Below are 23,521 nucleotides of genomic sequence, written 5' to 3'. Positions count from 1 at the left end.
TGCTAATGGTGCAGGCCACTTCCATTTTCTTCTAAACCGACACTTCAAATGCCAAATTAAGTGCTATACTCCAGTTAATTTGCCCTGTAGTCAGGTCTGCAGAAGTGATGTCACTTACTGATTATGGAGCTGAGTAACAAAGATACTTAAAATCTCCAGCAAGAACCAGACTGACATCACATGTGTTAATGAGGTATATATAATCACTTCTGTTTCCATGATGAGATGTCCCCTGATGTGGAGGAGCTCCAATCTCATTACACCACAAATTCCTCTGGGAGCTGGTCCTCTCCCAGAAGATCCAAGGAGAGGCAGTTCATGGATCGCTTCCCATAAAGGGCAGACTTGGTTTTGCAGTCTGCTGTGGAATAAACACAGCCGTAGATAGCCAGCTTATCCTCCAGGGTGCAGCCAAATGTGTAGCTGTGAGACGTGTCCGAAGACAGCATGGCACTTAGTGGCGGATGCCGGTGCTTGTAAAGACATATATCATCCAAACTCTGGCTGTGCTGGTCTGTGCAGCTCCTGCCTTTGGGCGGTCTGACCTGTCAGTTTAGTAAGACACACACGAATAAAAATGATGAGCTCAGACACAGCCTAAGGATGATGGCTGTGCATGCTTAAGCTTTCCAAAATTGTTCTTCCATTCCTTCACATCATCCTCTTGGCCTTTTGAAAGACACTGGCTTAACGAAGAAGCTGTGAACAATTAAAAAATTACAAGCGCACTCAGCTGCCTTGCCATGTTGAGCCAGATCCTGATCTTTGTACACTATGTCCTCAGTGTCCAATACACTGGACTAAACACTTCACACAAATAACATCTAATGAACTGACACTTCTTGGCAGAACTGTGCAGTCAGCCTCACTCATGGGCAAAGCATACATTTAAAAAACAAAACAAAACAAAAAAATCCCAAGTGCTTGAACCCACTAGATGGGTTAATTAAAGTCTCATGAGCTGAAAGAAGTTCAGAAAGCAACTATGCAAATGAACAGGTTAAGGTCTCCAAAATTCAGTAAGTGCCACATACAGTTCCATCTACATAACATTATTCAGAAATGAAGAAAACAGAAGCAACGAACCAACAGTAATTCTCAGATGCAGGTGTTGTTCTACACAAGCTGTAGCAACTTCGCCTTTATGGAGGAATTACTAATCACCTGATAAATTTCCAACTTTCCCAGCTAGTTTTTCTTGTTCTGCCTCTTGACAATTAGCTTTCAAAAGCTAGTTTTGAGGCTGATTTCAAGAATATGACATTTAAACCAAAACACTTCTGTGAGCAATACAGAAAACTGCCTCCCAGTCCCACTACTCTTACACACTGGATGGGAATTAAAAAAAATACTCTGATGAAATCCTATGTTGACTAACTGTGCTCTCAGGAACAGACATACACAGTATGATCCAGCCAACAGTGAGAAACACAGTCCTGTACAGTTTAGTTACAACTTAAAAATCACACTTTAAAAGATGCTCACTCTCTGCCTTGCACACTTCAGTCCTTCCACTGAAATACAGAAATAAGTTCATCACAGTTTGTATGGCACAGTCTTCATCTTCGGGGAAAAATAAACCAACAATTACAAACCAAAATAGTCTGTTAAGTGCTAAGTGAAAATTCCTTACCATTCTTGACTGGGTCCAGTAGGAGGCATGAAAAGAGAAGAAAAAAAAAAGTCCTAAGTAGTGACTGAAGTCCTTGATCAGAAAAGAAGTGGGAGTAAAGGGGAAAAGAATGAACAGATTTTTAAAATTCTTTGAGCAGATAAGGCTGATTTGGATTCAGTGAGAGAAGAAACAGTAGAGACATTTTTAAATGTTTCTACCCCTGTGGGTACAGCTCCACTTTGAAAAGTAATAATGTTTGGCCTTTAAAAAAACTAAATAAGCTTTTTCCACAACCTATGATATAACATATTTTACCATACATAGTTGCCTTTTTCTCAAGGGTTTGATGAAAAGAAGATGTTGACAACAGAGAGTCCAGCACACATAGTGTAATCACAGAAATGATAGTAATTAGAACTTGAGGGTCTGGTTTTGCTCCGATGTGAGCTCCTTCCAGCTTCAGGAGCAGGAAAATGATCAACTTTGGAACCCACATCCAAACTGCATGGATGGTCTTGGCTCTATGTTGCACTAAAAATGTGTAAGTGGCTTATTCTCCATTTCCTCTCTGGAAGCCTAAGGGAGATAATAGCTGGCTTGCAAGATTTCCATGTTGATCACTCCAAACCTCTTTATACTATTCTGGACTCAAACGCTACTGTTATCCTATCCCTGATAACAGTAGCTGGGAAACAGCTGTTTTCAGTTACACTATTTAAATCAGTTAAATCCAGACCAACCAAGTTCACCTGATTTACAGCTGTCTCCATTACACTAGAAGTTGGTTAAATGTCCACATACAAACTCTCCTGCCAAGCATCTCTCCTTACCTGATGAAGGGATTCCACACTCTGACCTCTCATTTTTATTAGTGTGACTTGCACCACAGACAGTGATTCCTGATTAATAGCTGCAAAGGAAAGGGAGGAAACAAAGAGAACTATAGGTTGGAGTTTTTACTGGCTACTGGAGAAAGGGAAGTCATTCTCATAGGCTACATTCAAGCAGTGCTATTCTAATAATATAACTATCAGTAAGCACTCCCAATGCTCTGTGAGTTTGGCTCACAAGTACTTCTTTGCCCTTAAGGATCAACATTAAACTCCGCCCACCCAAAACCCACAGCTTTTCACCAGCTTGCCCATATTCACTCATCTCGCTCTGCCAGAAGGGCTACATGTCATTCACATCCCATAAGACCAGACAGCTTCTGTGTGAGCCTACTGTCTAGCCTTCCCTATAACATGAGCCACAGAACTTCACTTGTTAATTCCTGTGCCTGGCCCATTAACCTGTCGTTGAACCCTTTGGCTGTTTTGTGGTATATAAGATTTTAATTTAAATTCCTTTACTACAAAAGGTTTGCCTCGGTTGTCTTTTTGTCGTTAACTGAATATAAATAAAATAAGCTTGGTAAATTTGGAGAAGGGAGACCCTGAGAAGCAAACAGGAGAGGAGCACCGCACAGTATAGAGTGCAGGCCTTTAACTTCCAGAGGAGCTGGCTTGAAATTCTGGTGCAGTACAGCAGTGAAGATAGAGCTTTCTTAGATCTTTTAGCTCATGCCTGGGTTGCCAAATGCATTTCCCTATAGCTACGGCCTAAAGAAAAGCACTGAGTAGTAGTAGAAAGCCATCTCACCTTGGCAGCTAGCAGCATCTAGATGAAGGGAATCAACAGATTCTCCCACAGTGGCCTCCTCTAACTGGTCTCCCTCTAAAGGCTCATCTACAGGCATCTCCTCAGGCTCATCTACTGCCAGCTCAAGCTCTAGCAGGAAAGAGCCACAGGAGAAGGATTAGCATTACACTTCTGCTCCAAGCTGCTTCACATTCTCTTACTCCCCATTCTCCTGCAGGAGAAGACAACAGAATGCTTAAAAGTTGCTCCACATCTCCAAATTCCTTACCATCGTCTTGAGAGTCATCTTCAGCCCTCCCTTTGCTGCCACTGTCAATGCCAGAGCTACCATAGCTGATGGTCGAGCTGCAGGATTTTTCTTTCCTATGTATCCTATCAATGCTGAAGGGCTCATCCACTGACATTTCCACAGATACCCGGTGCCTTGAGTCAGCCTCGATGCCAGATGTGTGAGAGCTGCCATGACTTCCTGTGGACTGGCGTGAGAGATGGTTATCCCTCCGGCTACCTCCACTGCTCCCGCTGCCATGTGAGTTCTTATCAGATGGGTCCAGGTCCATGTCTAGCGTGTCACTGATGTAGGACTCCCGGTAGCGCTTCTTCTCTGAGAAAGAAAGACATGAGAAACCAGGGAAAGCTAAGCAAGACAGAAGGAATGGCAGCAAAAAATAATCAGTAAGTTCTGGTACTGGCAAAACTTGGCAGTTAAGAAACAATTACTGCAGCTACTGAACAAAGACAGGAAGTTTTGAATTCTGTTTGCTCAACAGATACCTGGATGCCCAGCTGGCTATAACAGAATTACAGTTAGTCATAGATACAGTAAGACCAGTATCTCATGAATTAGAACAGGCAGGTATAGACAGTTATAGTACAGAAAATATTAGCTTACAGAATAAAGGAAAAGACCTGCGTTACCTGGATAACCTAAGCGCTTAGTGTTTAAAACAGAGTACTTTGTTCCTCAAAACAGTCACCAATGTGTAGAGACAGCCAAGAACAGGATCCCCTGTTGTGCAGGGGGTGCCTGGTTGGCACTTATTAATCACTTCTTCCAGGGCTGGTATGTGTTACCTGAAGAGGGGTGTGCTAAGGGTGGCCAAGAAATCCATGAGACACTAGCAGACAATGCAGGACAACCTAGGAAAAAACCTGTCCCACCCTAAAGCAGGAGCTAGAAGGCAGAGAAAATGCACCAGGGCACTTTGACTACTTCTGTTTGGGCAACTGAACCATGTCCCCAGGTATTACCACAATGTTGCAAGACCTGTACTTAGGTGCTGACCCACTGTAGACAATAAATGTTAGCAGAGCTCTCCTGAAATAGTGCTTGGTAAGGAAAGAAGAGTTCAAAATGCCAGCAAAGACAGGGCAACTGCTCTAGTACAAGTCCAGGGAAGACTCACTGTTTGCAATGCCTCAGTCTTCCAACAAGATGGGAATCTATCTATTAAAGAAGAAAGCCTGAATGTTTACATATCCACTGGACCAGGAGGAATGAGTGCTCACATAGGATAGCCCTATGGAGGCCACTAGAAAAAGGGAAAAGAAATAGCAGCTAGTCAGGTGGCAGGATATATACCAAGTAAGAAAAAAGTAGATCTCATTTTGACTCTGAACATTTATAAGGAACAGTATTTTTAATACTGCAGCTCTTTAGTTGCAATTTTTGCCCAAGCACCACCATTTTATTATCTGGAACCAGAGTGGACTACAGGGAATCACCAAAAAGAGGCCTTCGAAACAGCGTGAAAGTTTTGTGAAGGTAATTCTCAAGCCTTCTGCCCACAGGCATTTGATTAGTGAGTCTTTGTACAGATGAGTATCATGCACCACTGACTGCACTCACACAGCTTAAGGCCATTTGTATAACCCCACTAAAGGAAGAGACAGAAAAATGACCAAGTTAGATGAGATGGCCACCTTGTTCTGTACACAGATTCCACACAACAAGAAACCACCACTTCAGAGACAGATATAAATTCTTTAGTATTAGTTGAGATGGACAATAACTGAGTTACACCACAGAGAGGAGTTTCTTCCTGACTTCTCATTGGATGGAACAAGGCTAAGTCCTCATACAAGAGGAATGACTACTGCTGGCTGACTTCTACTGACTTCTGCTTCCTGATGGGCTTAAAGCTACTGATAAAAGTCTTACAAACCCCACAGAAGATAGAGAACACATTAATGGAGAACGCAGGGAACAGCAGCCAGGAAAGAACTGGGGCAAAAAGCAGTCAGAGGAAGGCTATAAAAAAGGGGAAAAATCCTCCAAGAGAGGGCCTATGCAATGCATTCAGAAACAGGCATGGGAGAGAGGTGGGCTGAGAAGTTTATATGAGAGCCAGGSTTCCAGAGAGGAGAAAAATGGAAAGAAACAAACAGGAAGGGGATGAAATGACTGAAGTCTCCCTAGAAGGATACCAGGGACTCTCAGAGTTCAAACACCATCCCTACAGAGAAGATAAGTTCTGGGAGCCTTTATCTGCTCTCAGATTGCTTCTGGCACCTGCAGCTCCTAACTGGTTGACATTATAGACTAAACTGCAAACACTGTTTAGTAAAGGGGCACTAAAAAAAAAAAAAAGACACAGGCTCACAACTTGTACTGCTCCTTGAACAAAGGAAAATCTTATCCCAGCTGAAAGCTTTTTATTCAAGATTACATTATCTCAGAGGCATGTGTCAAATGTGCAAAAACTGACAGCCCAGAGAGCAGAGACCTCCTCTTAAAGGGAGAAATTCCCCCTTCACTGCTCACACACACATTTTCTGATCACAATCTAGCAAGGCAGGACCAAAACCACTTCCCACTAATTGACTTGAAACAAATCTAAGACTTCTATTCTTCTCACTGTCTTCTGTTAAGGCAGAAATACCATCAATTAGAGAGCAGCCACTGTGAAGCCACAGCAGAGAGACTAACATGCCATACTCTTACCCTTATCAAAAGTCATCTGCTCTCCTGTCACATACCTTCAGCCTCCTCCAGTTTTTGGATTTGCTTCAACACTGGCTGGATATTCAGAAAGAGTCGGTGGCTATTGCTGAGGAGCTGCAGCAAGTGCCGTGACCTGAAGGGGCAACCTGTGTAATAAACCAATTTCCGTGCAGAGGGCAAACCATCTGGCTGGATCTCAAATTTTTTTCCCTGCATAAAGAGGAGAGATACCAGAGCAGTGAACAAGAACATGTTTTCAGTCACATAACTGACAGAGATAGCTGCAATCTTATGCATACTAGTAACAGGACTAGACATGGCAATTTGGGTAGGCCAACAGCCTTGCCAGGTCCCAGGTTGATAGCCCCGTGCCAGATGGCCTCCGTTCTGTCATACTCACCAGAAATGCTAGCTTCCCAATGTGCGACCAGGGAAAGTCATAGAGGAGCTGACGAACGTGATTCACCTCCTGCAACACATCAAACTCAGAGTGACACAGGGATTGAAAGCTACAGGGTGGAGTCAGTGATGTGCAAAGAATTTGCAAACAATCAGGAACGTGAGATATGCAGAGCCTGGCGCACACAGGCAGAGGAGTTGTGGCGGGGGGAAGAACAGGAGGGCTGCACAGAGTTAAACACTACGCCAGAAGGCTTTCATGGCAGTCTGTTACCTGATAGATGTGCATTCCTCTAAGGGTCAGGCCCAGGATAACTGTCGGGCGGTCCTCCTTCTTATCCTAAGAGAACAGAAGAGCCTGGAGTCAAAGGTTAATCTACAAAAACCACACTCCTGTTTCGGCACCTACTGCAACAGAGGTAGCAGGACTGCTCACCAGGCAAATGTCATCAGCATTTCATCCTGCTCATTTACTTTTTATTGTGCTTCTAAAAAGCACATTACCTTGTTGGCTCTTGAAAAATTCTCTGCAATAAGAAACACCTATGAATCCCCCCATGTTGTGGGTCTCAAGCATTTTGCCAACAGCAAACACCCAACACTCCAGACCGCCCTGGACAGGGAATCCTGTAGCTTCAGTCATTTGAGTGTATGGACAGTTATTGCTCTCAGAGGTAATTTGTAACAGATTCCCTCTTATTGCCATGTGCTGCCTCTGCCATCCCCATGAATACACATGGTTCTCCAGGTGACAGAGGGTCCAAAATAGAAGGGATCTCTGTTCCCTTCCCTTGCCACAGCACACCTGTTCCCATCCAGGTGCTTGCTGGATCACAGATGTACATTGGCCAGAAGGGAGCTAATCAATGCCCACAGTTACAGGGACCTTCTTTTTAACCTTTTGGTCTCAGTGTAGGCAGCAGATGGTTTTAAATGTTCAAGGCTTAGCTGGAATACTGACTTGTTTTTCCTCATGCTGTATCTTGGTATAACATAATTGCTCTCTAGTAAGGAGATTTTTTTGCTTAAAGAACAAAAAAAAAAGAAAAAATCCCAAACTAGTTCACTCAGTCTCTCTCTTCTGCCATGGCAGGAGGAAAAGTAGGAAGAAAATTGTTGAGGAACAAGTTCTGGAGTCACAGACCTCAAATTTTACACTGGAACTTTCTCTCCTCATCTGGTTTGTCAAGTCATCACATTTACCTCACCTTCTTCCCCCTCTCGGTTACTACTCATGTCCAGTAGAACCGCAGTTTAAAGTGACTAAGAAATAGTTTGTCTTCTAAAGGCAAAGAGCTTTCATAAATCAACACTTGGTCTGGAGGAAAAATGCAGGGCTCAGGGCAGTCAGTGTTTTCTTTCAGAGTTCACAACCTCAGTAGGAGACATGAAGATGGCTTGAAACAAGAGGTGACAGCTCTTGAAATCTTAGGGCAGCTAAAGCACTGGCACTTCACCCCAGCGCCTCTATGCATTTGATCAGGAGCTTTGTGACCCAGGTATCACCTAGGAGGAAGATATCTAACCATTCCTGCATGCTATACAGCAGGTAGAAGAGCACATTGTGAATTGAACAACACATGAAGGAGTTAACAATGCTTAAAATAAGTTCAAGTCAGGAATCTGGATATTAAGGGCAACCCATTTCACGCCCCCAGTGCCTTCAGACATAAATTGTATTATGTCCTGCCAGCTGGATTTCTTATAGCCTTCAAGTGTAACCCACACTCTCTTATGACTGCATCATTAATAGCATTCGTATCAAAACAGAGAGGACAAAGGAGAGGTAAGAGGGGAAGCTATGGTTTGTGAGGAATTTAAACTAACACTGGATTAGAGACCAAACTGGAACTTATTTCCTCCAGAAGACAAGAGACTTTCTTCTCTGTGTTTCTGTAGTAACTTTTTTTAGATCTGGTCAAAGGACACAGATACCTCCCATGATTCTGACCAAGTATGAACAGCTGAATAGCTTAATTTTAAGTCTGACGAAGTGGACTATCTCCTTTTGGGAAAAGGTCCATGCAAATCCTAATTGCATGAGCAGGTTTCACTCACCTAAGTGAAACAGAAAACATCTCTTTAGTCCTATTTCTAGACCTAAACTCTCTTAGCACATAAAAATAAAGTGCATTAAGCAAGCTTGAGTAAGAAAAAGCTGAAAATTTTAGACTCATTTGGCCTTTCAGCACCAGAGGCAGCAATCCCTCAAACAAACACAGAAAGTGAAAAATACAGCTGTGTACCCATTTAAAAGAGGAAGAGAAGTTTAAAATAAGAAGCTTTTTTTAACCTTCTGCAGCCTGTAGAAGTGGACAGGCACATCTTCCAACAAGCAGGACTCCTTAATGAACTTCAGCACTGCTTCCTTAGCAGTCAGGCCTTGCTGTTCTTGATGCATCTCTGGGGCATGTTTCAAGATGTAGTCACTCCCCCTCTTTGCAATTATCTAAACCATGAGGGAAACAAACAAGTCAGCAACTTCAATAATTCCCATGGGAGGTAGCTGTGATCAACAGCAAGGGCTAGACTGGAGCTGGAGGATATTCAAATGTTTGCTCAAGAAGTTAGTTCAACTTCACCCCTACCTTCCTGAAGAAAAAGCATTTAAAGCAGCCCAGATGATACCGATGTCTCCAGACAGACTCCTAGAGGGCAAAATCATAACAGACTGAGACTATGGGGATTGTGTCAGCTCTTTTTATTCTTAAGCTTAAAGGCTTATGGGAAGATAACTAATACTGCTCCGAACGCCCACATGATCATCAGCAGCAACGTCTCCAAACACTGCAGAAATGTTAGGTGGTTAGGGATTTGTTTTTAAGACCAGAAACACATTAGGCTTATTTAGCATTTCTATCCTCAAAAGGGACAAAAACCCTACCTCAAGATATTTTGTACCCATCTGGAGCAGCTGGCAGACACATGACTTCACTAAGCAGCAGGGAATCCTACACTGGACCTTTAGCCCTTGTCCTGCGAGCACCCAATCCCCATGTGTGGCTGCATGTGCTCTCTCTGCAATACTACAGTGCAGCCCAGTCTGCTCCTGCACGAGAGAGGCCCCTTCTAGGCTGGGAGCAGCAGTGAGAGATAAGTGGGACTTTGGCTGGATTCTATTCATAAACCACCCCCATCATTCAGGACATTTAAAACTAGATCCCATCAGGTATCTGAGAACATCCTGCCAAAAGCAGTCTGTCCTAGCTTGAAACTATCAAGTCCTCATCAATCAGTTCCCCCTTCCATTTTAACTTAAGTCCCTCCCTTACTCTATCCTGTAACATCTCTACCCTTTTCTGCATGCCAGCTCACGTGATTAGTTATCCTCCCACAAGGAAAGCTGGACTCTGTCAAGAACAACATTGATGCAATTAGCTGTGCAACATCAGCACAAAGAGAAGTGCCAACTCTGCAGTTCAAAGCTGGGTTGCTCACATTGGAGCAGCACTGCCTCTTACTCGAACAAGGGTTGTGGCAGCCTTTGGCTAAATGATCTCAAGCACGTGTTGGTGTTGTGGAGGAGATCACGCAGTGTCTCCCCAGGGGAGCCTGGGGGCAGGGAGAGAAGCGTCCCCATGACTGCCAGATTTCGCTCTTTATAATGATAAATCACCCACATATTTGCTTAGGGCTGTGGCTCAGTGCAGGTGAGCTGGGCTCTGCCTCGGCGTTTGCAATGTTTGCCAGATGAGCAATGCTCTGTGATAAGACTTTTAACTGCCTCATAAACAGCGCATATCACACCCATCTTTTCCAGCCCTCTGTAAGCTACGTAATGCCAGGTACCCGATAGCTAGGAAAGGCATGGGATGAAGGTCTGTTGTCTGAGAGAACGGAGCATTTTTGCATAGTAAGGCAGGCAGGCTAACACTCATGTAAAAGTGTGTATACCAGCCTTGCCTCCCTGACACAACCCCTGTCTACTGCTCTGAACTTTGTCCCTGAAGCCGGGGGACAGTACCGCTTTGCAGGGGAGAAGTGACCTGCCCAGGGACACAGATCCAATCACCAGAGGAATCCAGGCTTTTTGGCAGCTATCCCAAGGCCCCAGCTGGCCTAACACCAGCTGTCAGAGCAGAGAAAGGGGCTCCAAAACTAAGTTGGGTTGCAAGACAGTCTGTCTGGTTCCTGTGAAACATCCTTCGCCAGCAGATGACATTGAGGGGTGACCACTGTTCTCACGTCCATAACAAACCTCATTTCCCCTTCCATTTTTATGGTCACTGAAGTGCTTATGGACAGTTTTCTTGATCTTTTCACCACAAGAAGAGAATTCTCTGCAAGTAATCAGTTCTGAGAGACTATTTTTTTAAACTCCTGATTCACAGCTAATTTGCTTTGGTTCAGTGACTAAACCAACTCTTGGCCTTCTAAGCTGTTTGCTACTTTTGGAGGGCACACACCAATGTGCACATGGTTATAAACAAACATGAAAAAATGTTTCCAGGCCCTTCCCTTTTCTCTTACTACAATTGGGCCCTAGATGAATGGCAAAGCAAGCACCAAAGGCACTGTAAGGCAGTACTACCCCCTAGGGTTTGGATCTAGCCATCCCAGAGGTAAACATTAAGGAGCTAAGACCAAAGAGAAATTTACTTAGCTTCATGGCCCTGAGGTTTTCTACAGATCTTAGTCTGTGCAGATCTTTCTGATATACTACTTTTAAGCCACAGAGATTTAAACAAAAACAGCTATGCTGTCAGAGTCATTCATTTGATACCAACACATTTCCTCACTGAGGGAGAACATGTACCACCCACCTCGCTCAGAAGGAGCCCAGGAGGACTGGGCAGCTATATCCAGTGAAGAGGGAGAGGGATATAGCTTCTGAGTGAGAATCAGGCCAAAGCTCTACCCACTCTGCACATCCTTTGGAGCAGGACCCCAGGGAAGTTGCATGGCTACAATTAGGTATCACCTTTCCATAGCTCCTGCTGTCTACACAAACTATTAACAGAAAGATCCCCCCCAAACGTACCCATTGCGGGAAATAAGCCTGAGGTTCAAAATATTTGCCAGCATGGACTTCCTCCTTGTAGTTGCCCAAGTCTGCCTGTAAGCTGTAGGCAGCCAGCAGGAAGTAGATTTCTTCTTTGTGGTTGCACCGAGACCTCAGTACCTGCTCCTTGAGATGGCAGTAGTAGAGCTGCCTTGCCACCTTGTCACTGCAAGATACAAAGGCAGATTTGCTTGAGCAAGAGAAAAAAAGATCAGGCTCAGACAAGGTCTCTCAAATACATGCAAGAGGAGTAATTAAACTTTGGCATCCTGATGTGTGCCAATGTCACCATGATACAATTAAGCACATTTAGGGAGCTATAATCAATGCCCTCTCACTCTAGGTTCTGTACAGACTTGGGAAATGATAGCCTCTGTCTTAAGGAGCATAAGATCTAAGTAGTTAGTGCAGAAGGTAGATGAAAGATAATCATATCAAACCTGTTTCAGAGGCTGACTACATCAAGCACTTTGTTTTTTCTGGAAAGCCTGTAGCACAGTCATCAGGAGAATCAACCACCTTGAATCCCAGTGTCTCTTACACACTTGTCTTCCTTTCCCCTCTAAACCTGGCACTGCTTTTTCATTTCACCTTGCCTTAGGCTCAAGGTGCTTTTCAACAGCTAGTTCCTGCAAGGTGGATCAAAGGAGGCAGGAGCCTTGCACTTGTTTTTGTCCTCCTCCTCAAGCCACAAACCAGGGATAGCCTAATAATACTAACTAGTGCATGCCATTAATAATGCATGCACACCCCATTAAGAGAGCACAGGGAAAGCAGGTCACTGACAGGTTCACATGGATGAAATGCTGGACACTAGAGCCTCTTGTAAAAGTGTATGTAGTTTGAAGGGGGTCACATACCTAATTCTGTATGGCTCCACAAACCTCTCCAATTAAATTATTAGTGCAAATGAGTTTGAGTATGTAGGGGCTGCGAGAATGCTAAGCTTTGCTATCTTTGTACCAAAACACTAAACTAAACAAACAACACCTAACAGCCAAACAGACTCCAGAAAACTCCCCTGCATCCAAAAAGAAAGACTGTGGAGAGAAAAAAAAACCAAAAAACCAACAAGCTTTCTTCTAGATGAGGACAAATGCCAAAATATTAAGTAAAGCTTGTGCTTTATTTTAATCCACCTGAATGCTTTCAGCTCTTAGCCTGCCCTGGGGTCACAGCCACACCAGTAGCGCTGATGTAAAAATGAACACCTGACAGATTTTAACTAACTCATCATTTGTTCTGCATGGTGCAGCAAGAGTGATTGTGTTTTGAGTGCAGCCCATATTCCATGTGAATGGATCCCACTCAAATGCAAAATCCTAACTTATGAAATCATTTCTGTTGCCCACTTCCGAAAGTCCATTCACTTCCAGGAGCAGATTACAGAGAGCACTGCTCAGATACAAAAGAAAGAACCAAAAATATTATAAAGTGTTCTGAAGCACAGATAGCTATTTTTTGTATATTAATTTGATGCTTGTCATGCTGTAGATGCAATCAAAAGATTGTTAAGTGTATTTCAATACTGTCACCATTCAACCTGCTCTCTAGACACAGGTAAGGAAGCATTCAGAATTCTCCTAGGAATAACAAGGAGCATGTATGGAGGGGAAAACATTCATGGCCGCATTGAGATCAGCTGGGACGACCTTAAAAAAAAAGAAATCAAGCTGTCATATTCATTGTGGGTAGCACAGAGAAGCAACAGCTAGAATCGAATATAAAAAGAGTAAGTATGAAGACAACAAACATGAAATTTCTGTCTGTCAAACCAGTAATATCCAATAACTGCAGCTTTCAAGTTACTTGGATGTAAAACTGAAAAAGGCAGGTTCAAAACAATGTGCTGCAGAGAAAATAAAACCCTAGACAACTAGTTAAAAGACACATCATYTGACTCCTGTTTTATTTTCTTTATTTTTCCAGAGAAGAATATACTGGCAGAACCATTAGGGCAAGTGTCCATAGACTTCTTCCATAGACTTCTTTTTGGGTTCTCACAAACACAGAGATGAGCTCACCAAAAAAMCCCGTGATTTTTCCTGCTTTTAAGAACACAGCAAATAATTTAAAACACAGTTAACTACTGCAGAAGGGAACTTACCTTATCACCCTTCCGTTTTCTACGTAGTATTGTACTCTAAAGAATGCCACAAAAGGAGGGCTAAATTTCTCTGTTCCCTTGAGCAGAGGGAGAAGACATGTTAAAAAAAAAAAAAAAAAGATTCAGCAGCATCTTATTATCTTCTTGTAACACTCCCCTCCCCAAGCTCATTCCCCATATTGTCTTCATTCTCCACACCTAGCTGTTCAGCAGGGTTTTGGGGGATCTGATCATCACTGAAGCTCCCATCAATGAAGCATCACGAAACATTCGGACAGGATGAATGACAAAACATCCTAGGGAGAGCAGGAGAATTTGGACTGGGAGGATGAGTAGATACAAAAGAGTTCCAATACAGTCTGGGGATGCCCAGCCTAGCTCAATATTACTTTGCTCAGCACCTGGCAGCACTGCAGGCATATTAATGCTGAACACAGCAAGTTTAATATAACCTTCCTGAAAGTACCAGGAAAAGCAGTTCAGGCAGCATGCCACACTTGCACTGCTATACCATTTGCGGAACACACCTAGAGTTAATTCTACTATCCACATCATATAACAGGGACACACGCATTGCTGCAAGAGTAACACATTCAGCCTTCACTGCCAGCGGCTGAGGTGCACCAGTGTGATACTAACTATTCGTCTTTTTTTTTGGCAGGGCTAATGTTTAGTTATTCACAGCTTCCTACAGCCACAGACTGAAAGGAGACATTGATGTCTGCTTCATGTTTAAGATGTTTGCTAAAAGAAAGCCAATAAGATTTTTTGTTGTTGTTTTAAGTATAGCCTTCCTTTCAGCCTTACAGGTGTATTTAAATGGGGGGATGACATCTTATCACTTTAGTAGTTCACTCTCTTGTCTTGTCTACTTTTGCCTCCTACTTCTTTAATTTTTGTACAGATATCTTTGCTCACATGGGCAGTTCCAAGAGTTTGCGGATCAGATTCATCTCACTGGGAGAAGGTACACAGCATGCCATGCATATCTTTGATGCTGACAGCAAAATCTTGATCATCAAGCAAATATTTACATTTTATTTCTGTAATCTGGGCATAGTGACCCTATTTCATCAGCAGAGCTGGGCTTTTCAGCTGAGACCTTTCAACAGGTATTAAATCGTGTTTCCCAGCCTCTTAGTTCAATAGCCTAACTCAGCCCCAGACTTCAGTACTGCCAAGGGCAATTCATTTAGCCTCTTATGATTCATCTCACACAACAGATTCAACACTTATCCTGACTTAAAAAACGTTGCAAGTCCCAAAGTAACTGCAAAGCATACCCCTGATCAGAGCTATGTGAAACACCTACCCTGGAAGAAACCCTTGGTGGCAGGATAGACAGACTTCCCACGTGACTGGGAGTTGTATTTAAAGTACTTGTTATTTGTTTGGAAGAAGCAGAAGTGGATAAGAGAGATCCCTGAACTTCCCTAGTCATCTCCAAACTTCCTAAGTAGTAGAATTGGCAAGCATATCAGAATGTATTTGGATACAACACTTCATTCTAGACTGCAGCTCCTTTAATAATACCACATGCAAAACAGGCATTATCATGTTTGAATGACCAGTACTAGACAGTTATATAGGCTTGTCTTTATTTCACATAGTTTTTCCCTCCTTTGACTGTGATGGCTAGTCTTAGAGAACTAGGACTCTTCTCAAACAAAATATCTTTCCTCTCTCTTTCCACTGTCTTTCTGCATATACTTTGAAAGAATCCATAGCTCCAGGCCCCTCTCTCATGTCAACTGGGATGGTTCAAGTCACAAAAGGTCATTTAGCCTGTTTTGCTCATGTACAACTGGAGACCTCCAGATTTTCATAGACTGGGCTTCATTCAAATGGAAGACTGACTGACCTTCTCCTCTCCTGCAGCAATTAAGTAACAACCACGTGACTACTTGCCTAGGTAAAATTGTAGATGATGTTATTTTAGCTCCTTTTAATTCAGTGTATTAACTATGCCCAGYAAGTCATGCCCAGCAAGTCAAAGCACCTTGCTACCAAACAGCATTCTGCAGACCACATTCAAGAAATGCTTTATGGACCTCAGTTTAAGAGCTTCCATTTTACTGAGCAGTCAAACATCAAAGCAGTAGCTTCTGAAATTAAACGTCTGTCTTACTTTGCTTGTCTCTTTCTTCCATTCCTTCAAAAAGTATTTGCTAAGCTTCTGCTCCAGGTCTATAAAAACATATTCATTATCTGAAAGACAGGAGGAAAAAGCATTTAATATTAAAGAAATAAAAATTCTTATTCATGAAGTACTTAGAAGAATATACCAATTGTTTTCAAACAATGCACTCTAAAACAAAAGCCGAACTGCAAAACAGAGAGGGCAAGAAAGAGTGTGGTCATTTGGACTGCAGCATGCATGTTAGTCTGGATAGCATGAAAGGAAACCCAGCTGTGTCCTAACTTGAAGAGATGCTGAGCTAGAGTTTCCTAACACTTGAGCCAAAAATGCAGAGTTCTTGCTTTCTGAAGCAACAAGCTTACTATTAAGATTTTTTTAATGAGCAAGCCCTACCCAAACTTCTGCTTCACCATCATGTAGCACTACTGTTGAGAGTGGCATAAACAGTGGACAGAGTCAAGTATTTCACCAGTTTCATCCTCTGTATATGAATGGGAACCTCTGAAATGGTGAGGAGGAGGAGTATCAAACCCAAATGTCATCTTCAGAGAGAGTTTGATGTCTCCTACTCAGATCCAACTTCTTTTATAGGGCAAAAAGATGAAAGAAAGAAAGAAATAGAAACTTCCTGGCCTACCTCAAAAGACTACAGAAATGCTCTCCACCTGGGTTTGGGAGAAGGAGAACAAGAGGCAGTGTGAACAGCACACATCTTGAAAGAGCTTTGTGCTGCTTTCAAAGCCAATGTTTTGTAACACTACTTACCAATTATCAAAGTCAAACAACTCAGCCAGTGAAAGATTTTCCCTGAGCCTTCTCAAGTCTCTTAAAGGAAAAAAAAAAAAAACACCTTATGGGTGTTTCAGGCTTCAGAGGCAGTGCCAGCTGAGCACATTCATGTGACTATTAACTCCATTCTTTGGTCTTGCCCAGGAAAGTGTTTTGACAGGTGACATAAGTGCCAAGTTGAAGAGCTTGTTACTTAAGAGATATAAAAGGAGCAGGAAAAAGAAAGAAAGAAAAAAAAAAACACTTCTGCCCCCCAAAACGAGTCTGGACTTCGAAATTTGACTTTTGCTTTCTGATGTCAAACAAAAAAAAGAGGAAGGGGAGAATAGAAGTGAAATTTTCCTAATGTAAATTACAACTGAGTGAAAGCTTGCAGTGGTGTTTCTACTGTGCATGAAGGACTGGCATAGGCTAACATTAGAAGAGGCATTCAAGTGAGCTCTGAGTCACCTCAAAGCCATCTTCCCAAAACATTAAAGCTCCTTACAGGTGCAGATACAGCAAATACTTCTTTTTAGGCAAGCTTTTAGAAAACAAACATACAAGCAAAACAATCCCCCACACATCACTTCCATCTCCTTCCACCTCAGGTAAAAGAAATCAAACCTGGCGCTAGCCAGAATTGTTCCACACACCACAATAGCACAAAGCCTTGTGCGCAAAATACTGGTAACAAACAAAGAGGACATAATCCCTAAAAAACTCATGTTTCCTCATCTACAGTCTTTCTTGCACTGTAYTGATCACAGCTGTAATTTTAATATAACTATATTTCCAGTTACTGCTTTGTTTGACACATCATAGGTATGTATACAGCACAGTATACACAGTACAATGGCACTGTTGAAATTGTTGGACAGAAGCCCTGAATTTTAGTGAGGGGTGTTAAACTGATTTAGCACACAATGTGATATAGAAGTTGTTTTGCTATTTTGTCAAGGAGAGAGGCAGAGGTTTTAGCATCACAGAGAGACTGCATCTTGTATTTCCCTTTTCACTTATGTGTGCAAGGTGGGGTGGCAGGTGGGGATATGCAGGCACCAACCACCTTTGCTTCTGTAAGTCCATTTACATCAGAAAATGCTGCCTTGAAAAGTATGCTAGAAAACCTGGCCAGTGAGATGAATGGGTTTGGTTACCTCCCTCAGACTTGCCCCTGTCCCTTGTCCTAAGCTGACAAGTGTCTCTCTATAAAGCTTTCCTTAAAAAGTAAATAAAAGTTTGTTTTTAGGAACCAGTTGCACAGCTAACAACAAGAATGGGATAATACAAGCATGATACACAGTCCCTTTGTGGATTTCAGCAGTCCCAGGTCAAGGTGCTCACTCCATTACAGGCTCCCTGCAGCCAGACCTCGACTGCTCCTCATGACAGGTCACTACCGCACAGTGGCGTTTCCAACTGGGTCGGATATGGTTAAAGTCTCATACCGGCTCTATCAATACTGCAGCTTTAACTGTGATCTTGTAAAGAAGGTAGGGAACCTTCACCTTTGCAACAAGTTAGCAGGGTCAGTTTTCCCTTGTTGCTCAGGAATGATCCCTTGCCCAGAGGCATTTAGGGAAATATGCGAGTTAGCTGTGAGGAAAGACAGTGACAGCAAGCATGGTGAGATACTCTGAGTCATCCTGTGATGACACATGCTGGGACAGAAGAGGAAAAAAGGACAACAGAGCAGTTCCACAGTAGTAAAGACATCTGTTGCCCACACTCCACAGCCCCTATTTATTTCTGTGCATATTAATTAGGTTGGAAAGACAACCTTGGGAAGGCTCAGATACCAAGCACGAAGGCAAGGTCATTAGCGTGGTGACTGAGAGGTGCACATAAACACCGTGTATATGCCAGGCTGAAGGAAGAAGACATTCTGATACATCAGCTCTCCCTGGTGGTCCCGCTCCTCCCCCAGTCCAGCCCAGCATCCTTCCCCATCCTCCCTTCAGTGCAAAAACGCAGTGTTAAATTCCTGCTTTAATGAAGTTAATATTGCTGAAATGCCAACCTGCAGCGTAAGCCTCAACCTGCAAAAGCAAAGAGGTATTTCCCTCCTCAGCACTACGTGGGTAGTGTTTGTTTTTTTTCTTAAACTGGATTAGCGGTGACCCTTAGAGATCTTTGTCAGATGCTGAAACTGTCTCTGGTTTGAAAGAATTTTTCTCTTTACCAGAGATGAAGGCACTGAATTGTAGCACCTCAAAACAGCATTGTAAAGGACTGTATAGAAATGCACAATGGTCACCCTTCCAGGGAAGAACCTGTCTAACCTGCAGCTCTAAACAGGGCGAGATACTCAGCAGGTATAATTGCTCCTCTGGCCTCTGTTGAATGGCCAAAGCAGAAACTGGCTTAGAAGCACACATACACGCAAATATGTACATCTCCATGAACAACTATTGACACTGCATTCACGGATCTTGTCTCAATACTGGTAGTGAGCTTGCAAATACATCATACCAACCTCTCTTGAAGGGTTCCCTCATGTATGTGTGTACAGGTAACAGACCTGACAAAACACACCACTGTACTGCAATGCAATCCCAAGAAACCCACGTGTACAGGCAGCCAGTTTGAGAGAAATGTGTAAACTGCTTTGCTGCAAGCTCAGCTAGTAAGAGCCCCCAGATGAATTGCAAAGAGCGCACAGTGTAAAAGTCTCATTTCAACTTAAGCAGTCAACAGAAATGTAAACATTCAAGGGCTCCTACTCTGTAAAATTAGCCTAGCACATTTACGTATTTAAGCAAATACAGAATGTGCATTGCTGCAAAAAACAATGGGACATATCTACAATCAGAATAAAGTGGCACAGTCCCAATGAGTTGTGCAGATTTGCTATAGGCATTATTTACAATGCAGGGAAAACAGGAATGGAAAATACTGACTGTAATACATGGTCAAATACATTGCGAGTTACTGTTACTTTAAATGCCTTTATTTTAAACAGCGCCTCCCCATTTTGTTTTTATGAAAGGTTAGTTCCCTGCAGAACGACTAAGGAATAGTGAATTCCAGGGACCTGCTCCTTTCACTTTGGGCTAAGAGTGCTAAGAAATTCCACAGAGGTAAGTTATACACCAGTCCTACCACAAGGGAGAACTCTGTCCGAGTTGGCAGCCATGAACATCCCATTAACTCACTTGGTTCAGTCAGATATATTTTAATACTATAACTATTCAGACAGCCTAGGAGATTAGGACTCAAATAAAATACGAATTAGTGCAAAGCCAAATTTCCACATAGCATGCATTTACTGCTTTAAATAGAAGGAAAGAATTGTCCCTGGCTACAGCACCTAATTTCTCCCAGATGCTGAAAAAAACTCACAGCACCACCACTGCTATTTGCTGAGTGGAGATGTTGCCACTGCTCCAAGCACATCCATCCCTGGAGAGGCAACAGGAAAGAGACCAAGACCAAAAGAGGAGGATGGTGGGGTTAGGGGAGAGCTGAAGTAAAAACAAAGCAAAAGTACCTCACAATGCACACCACAGACCTCACCTAAGCTGTTTAACTTCCCTGAATGCCAGCATGGGGTTTTTCATTTATTGAACAAAGTGGGCTACACACTCCTTTTGCGAGTGGAGCTCCCCAAGCTTCCAAGCGCTGGTGGCCTGGGAATCTCAATCCGTGCATGGCATCTGCTCCTACCACCTCTGCAGGACTACCTGATGCTCAATAGCTGGGAATAAGGTGAGGCAGGTGGCTGATGTAGTTTAACTGGGATGGACAGAAGGTACATGGAGGGAAGAATGAAAGGAGGTAACAAAAAGCTTAAGGTAGTATGGCTATTACAAACTGTCCCAGTCTGAAGACTGAGATAAAGGCCCGCTCATTCCTGAGAATTTTTAAGTACTGCAGGATTTTATGTTGGTATCTTACAGTTAGCAACACAGCACGCCCAGGCAAAACTCTCCGGACCTTTGACAGTGTCAAAGGGGATTTTTCTGCACAAGAAGAGTTGCAGAACCATTCCCACCACTGCTCAGCCAGGATCAAACAAACTCCTTGTGGTCCTCAGACTGTAGAGCACCTGGCTGGATGTTGTACTGATACTGAAGGAGAAATAACCTACAGCAGATATGGGGGGGGAAAAAAAAGCTTTTCTAGGGAAAGACCATGCAAGTACTGCTAAGGAGCATTATATAATTTTTGAATGCCTGAACCCCTGCAATTCCCTCTAGCTGGCATGTTTCTGCACCCATTTTCCTTACATTGCATTTAACTCTTGCTCAGGGTGACCAAGTCCTTGTAATAGGGCTTTATCTTCTCAGGTTAGCATATGGACACTTTTCTTTCACAAAGGAAATGCAACTATCTGAACAGATATTTGGAGGGAGGAGGAAGAGGGGCAAGTATAAATAGTTGGGAAGGACCAGGATGTACRAATCATCTGAGGGTATTTGAGGAGAAATTCTGTTGTCACCTGTCTTAAAAGACAGTGTGGCATAATAGATACCCACATAATATAAAAATAATGAGTAGCATATTCTATAAATGAACATCAGTACTGGAGGCTATGCAGACACAGAAAAGTTAACTGCAGACACATTGGTCTTGATAGAGTCAACCACCAAGATCTTTGCCAGGTACACAAGTAATTAGGACTTGGAGGCATCCCTCCCTGGGTCTGGCAAAGTGAACAGTCAGAGCTGTAATAACAGAAGGATGATCCTTCAGACAGGGGAGCTGAAGCAAAGGGATCTGGTTTTATTAGAAAGCCAGCCTGTGAAACTGGTAAGAGAACACCAAAAGACAAGAGTGGCAGGGTGTAGGAGCTGCAGGCTTGCTTCTTCCCAATCTACAGCTTTCATCTGCTTGGGTCGAGCAAGGTTTCCCCGAAGAAAGAAGCTCAGGATTCAGGACTGCAGAGATCCAGGTTACAATAACAAAGGAGACCTGACTGTTATTTGTCTGCTGACAATCAGTTTTGCTTTAGAAGACTGAATTGTGTCACTGCACACACTTTCTGATAACAAGAGGGAAAACTCCTGCAGAGCACTAGATAAGATTGACCCTGCAGGAGGAGTCACAATATAAGACCCAGCTGCTGAAGCCCATGGAGCCAGGTTGAACCTGGCAGGGTCACAGGGTCTTCTCACTGAGCAGAGTACAAGAAAAAAATGCACTTAAGCAGCAACAGAACAGGCGGTATAGCCTGCTTGATGATCTGTGACAAAACCAGAAGAGCAACATGTCCCAAGCTTCAGGCCAGTGTGGCTTCCCGCTAATGTACACTCCTGAGCTTAACTTGCAAAGGGATTGAATTCCTCTTACAAATGCAAGCTCTCTTCTGATACAGTTGGCTGAAATGCTTCTCATTTTGACAAGAAAAAAGCACAAGAGGTGAAAAACTGTCCTCTCACCATTCCTGTTATCTGAAATCCTGAAGTTCACCCTCCACATTTGTCACAGTCAGCAGTGAAGGAAAGCCCCAAATTCTTTTATTCTTTAAGCAATGATTGCTAGAAGAGCTGCCTCAAGATCTACAGTTCAGATCTCACAGCATTTACGGTTTGCAACTTGCACAGTGCTTTGTGGTGCTATTTTCATTTTTTTCCACACTTAGGGATTAAATTTCTGTTTTCGTTTAAGGAGCTCAACCTCTTCCCCTCACACACACACATATTTTACTACAAGACTAACTGAGCATTAGTATATCCGTACAACATCTGCAGGTCAAATGTGCTCCTAATCCAGATAATCCGTACAACATCTGCAGGTCAAATGTGCTCCTAATCCAGATAATCCGCACAGTGTGATTGGTTACAATTCTGCAGAAATCCCTTAATTTTCATTCTCTTGCCACCACTGACAGTCAGGGTTTTGTTGACAAATTAGGAGCAAGGTAATGGATGTGGGTGGATTAGAATACCTTGTTCTGCATGTGGCAGTATCAGACTGCCAAAAATAAACACACTTTAAGAAACAGTAGAATACATCCTTATTAAAACTATGAGGTGGTTTATTAAAATACCATCTTAGAGCAGCAACATAAAGGCATAAAAACGTGATGCAGAAGAGAAGTATATTTTGCTCTGAAACACAGAGGATCCCTCTCTAGTTTTCCTATCTCAATCTCCCTCACCACTCTCTGCAGAAGGGCAGCGTGCCTTCCATTCACAAACTCTGCAGTAAGTACACTTCAACTTGCTGCCTGTAAAGGCAGTTGACTGAAGTACCCACAAGACAACCCTGGGCAATGCAAAATTTACCCAGGCCTTCCCATGACTTGAACAGACTGCTTCACTTCCTTGAGGTGATAGTCTGCCATGAAACTAAAATCCCTAAAAAGCTGGTCCTTGAAAGCAGACAATGCCTTAAAGGCTACTTCCAAACTCCAAAGAGGGAGAGTGCTGCATTTGCAATGGAAGCAAGACCTCAATTATCACTGGCAGGAACAGAGATTATCACCTGTTTGCAGGGGGGGGGGGGAGAAAAAGAAAAAAAAAGCCAAGATGGGGAAACAGAAAATGAAAAGATATCTATTACTATAGCTCTGCAGTAATAAACTTGGACCTAAGAAAAACAAAAAACAAGACTCCAGTCAGCAGCTTAGTGGACTGTTCGTGCACTAAAGGTGGTGAAAGCCCTGTAAGCACAGACAAGCAGACCAGSTTTGCTTATACATTACTCCCTTTCCCAAGCACTGTATGCCACCTTTCTGGTGGCTGTGACTGTTCAGGCTGAGAAACTCACTGTCAGCATTTTTTTCCCTCCTGTTATCTGGCTCCAGTAGCTAGTCAGCAGTTCCTTAAGGGCACAAACATACAAAAAAATTTCTTCCTCATCCAAAACATTGACATCTTACCTGGGCGAGGAGGAAGGTGAGTGTAAAAACAAGAGGCAATGGGCACAAACAAATACAGGAATATGAGGAAAAGCTT

The 23,521-nt window shown here is 43.0% G+C and overlaps 1 protein-coding gene across 1 annotated transcript in view; it reads right to left on the bottom strand.

Moving 5' to 3' along the window:
• Nucleotides 1-257: 257 nt before the first annotated feature.
• The window catches only part of FRMD1 (FERM domain containing 1), a 31,558-nt gene continuing 8,294 nt past the window's right edge, over nt 258-23,521 (bottom strand). Inside the window, exons 3-13 of the mRNA XM_026085100.1 lie at nt 15,837-15,916; nt 13,709-13,785; nt 11,581-11,767; nt 8,893-9,048; nt 6,874-6,939; nt 6,601-6,669; nt 6,236-6,410; nt 3,525-3,860; nt 3,257-3,385; nt 2,446-2,525; nt 258-545 (exon numbers count right to left, since the gene is read on the bottom strand). Of these exons, the coding sequence (XP_025940885.1) occupies nt 258-545; nt 2,446-2,525; nt 3,257-3,385; nt 3,525-3,860; nt 6,236-6,410; nt 6,601-6,669; nt 6,874-6,939; nt 8,893-9,048; nt 11,581-11,767; nt 13,709-13,785; nt 15,837-15,916 (1,643 nt within the window). The remainder of the gene's footprint in view (nt 546-2,445; nt 2,526-3,256; nt 3,386-3,524; nt 3,861-6,235; nt 6,411-6,600; nt 6,670-6,873; nt 6,940-8,892; nt 9,049-11,580; nt 11,768-13,708; nt 13,786-15,836; nt 15,917-23,521) is intronic.

This window comes from Apteryx rowi, unplaced genomic scaffold (genome assembly GCF_003343035.1).
Source record: "Apteryx rowi isolate R43461 unplaced genomic scaffold, aptRow1 scaffold_66, whole genome shotgun sequence".
NCBI classification, from domain to species: domain Eukaryota; kingdom Metazoa; phylum Chordata; class Aves; order Apterygiformes; family Apterygidae; genus Apteryx; species Apteryx rowi.
This window is presented reverse-complemented; position numbering and strand designations above follow the sequence as displayed.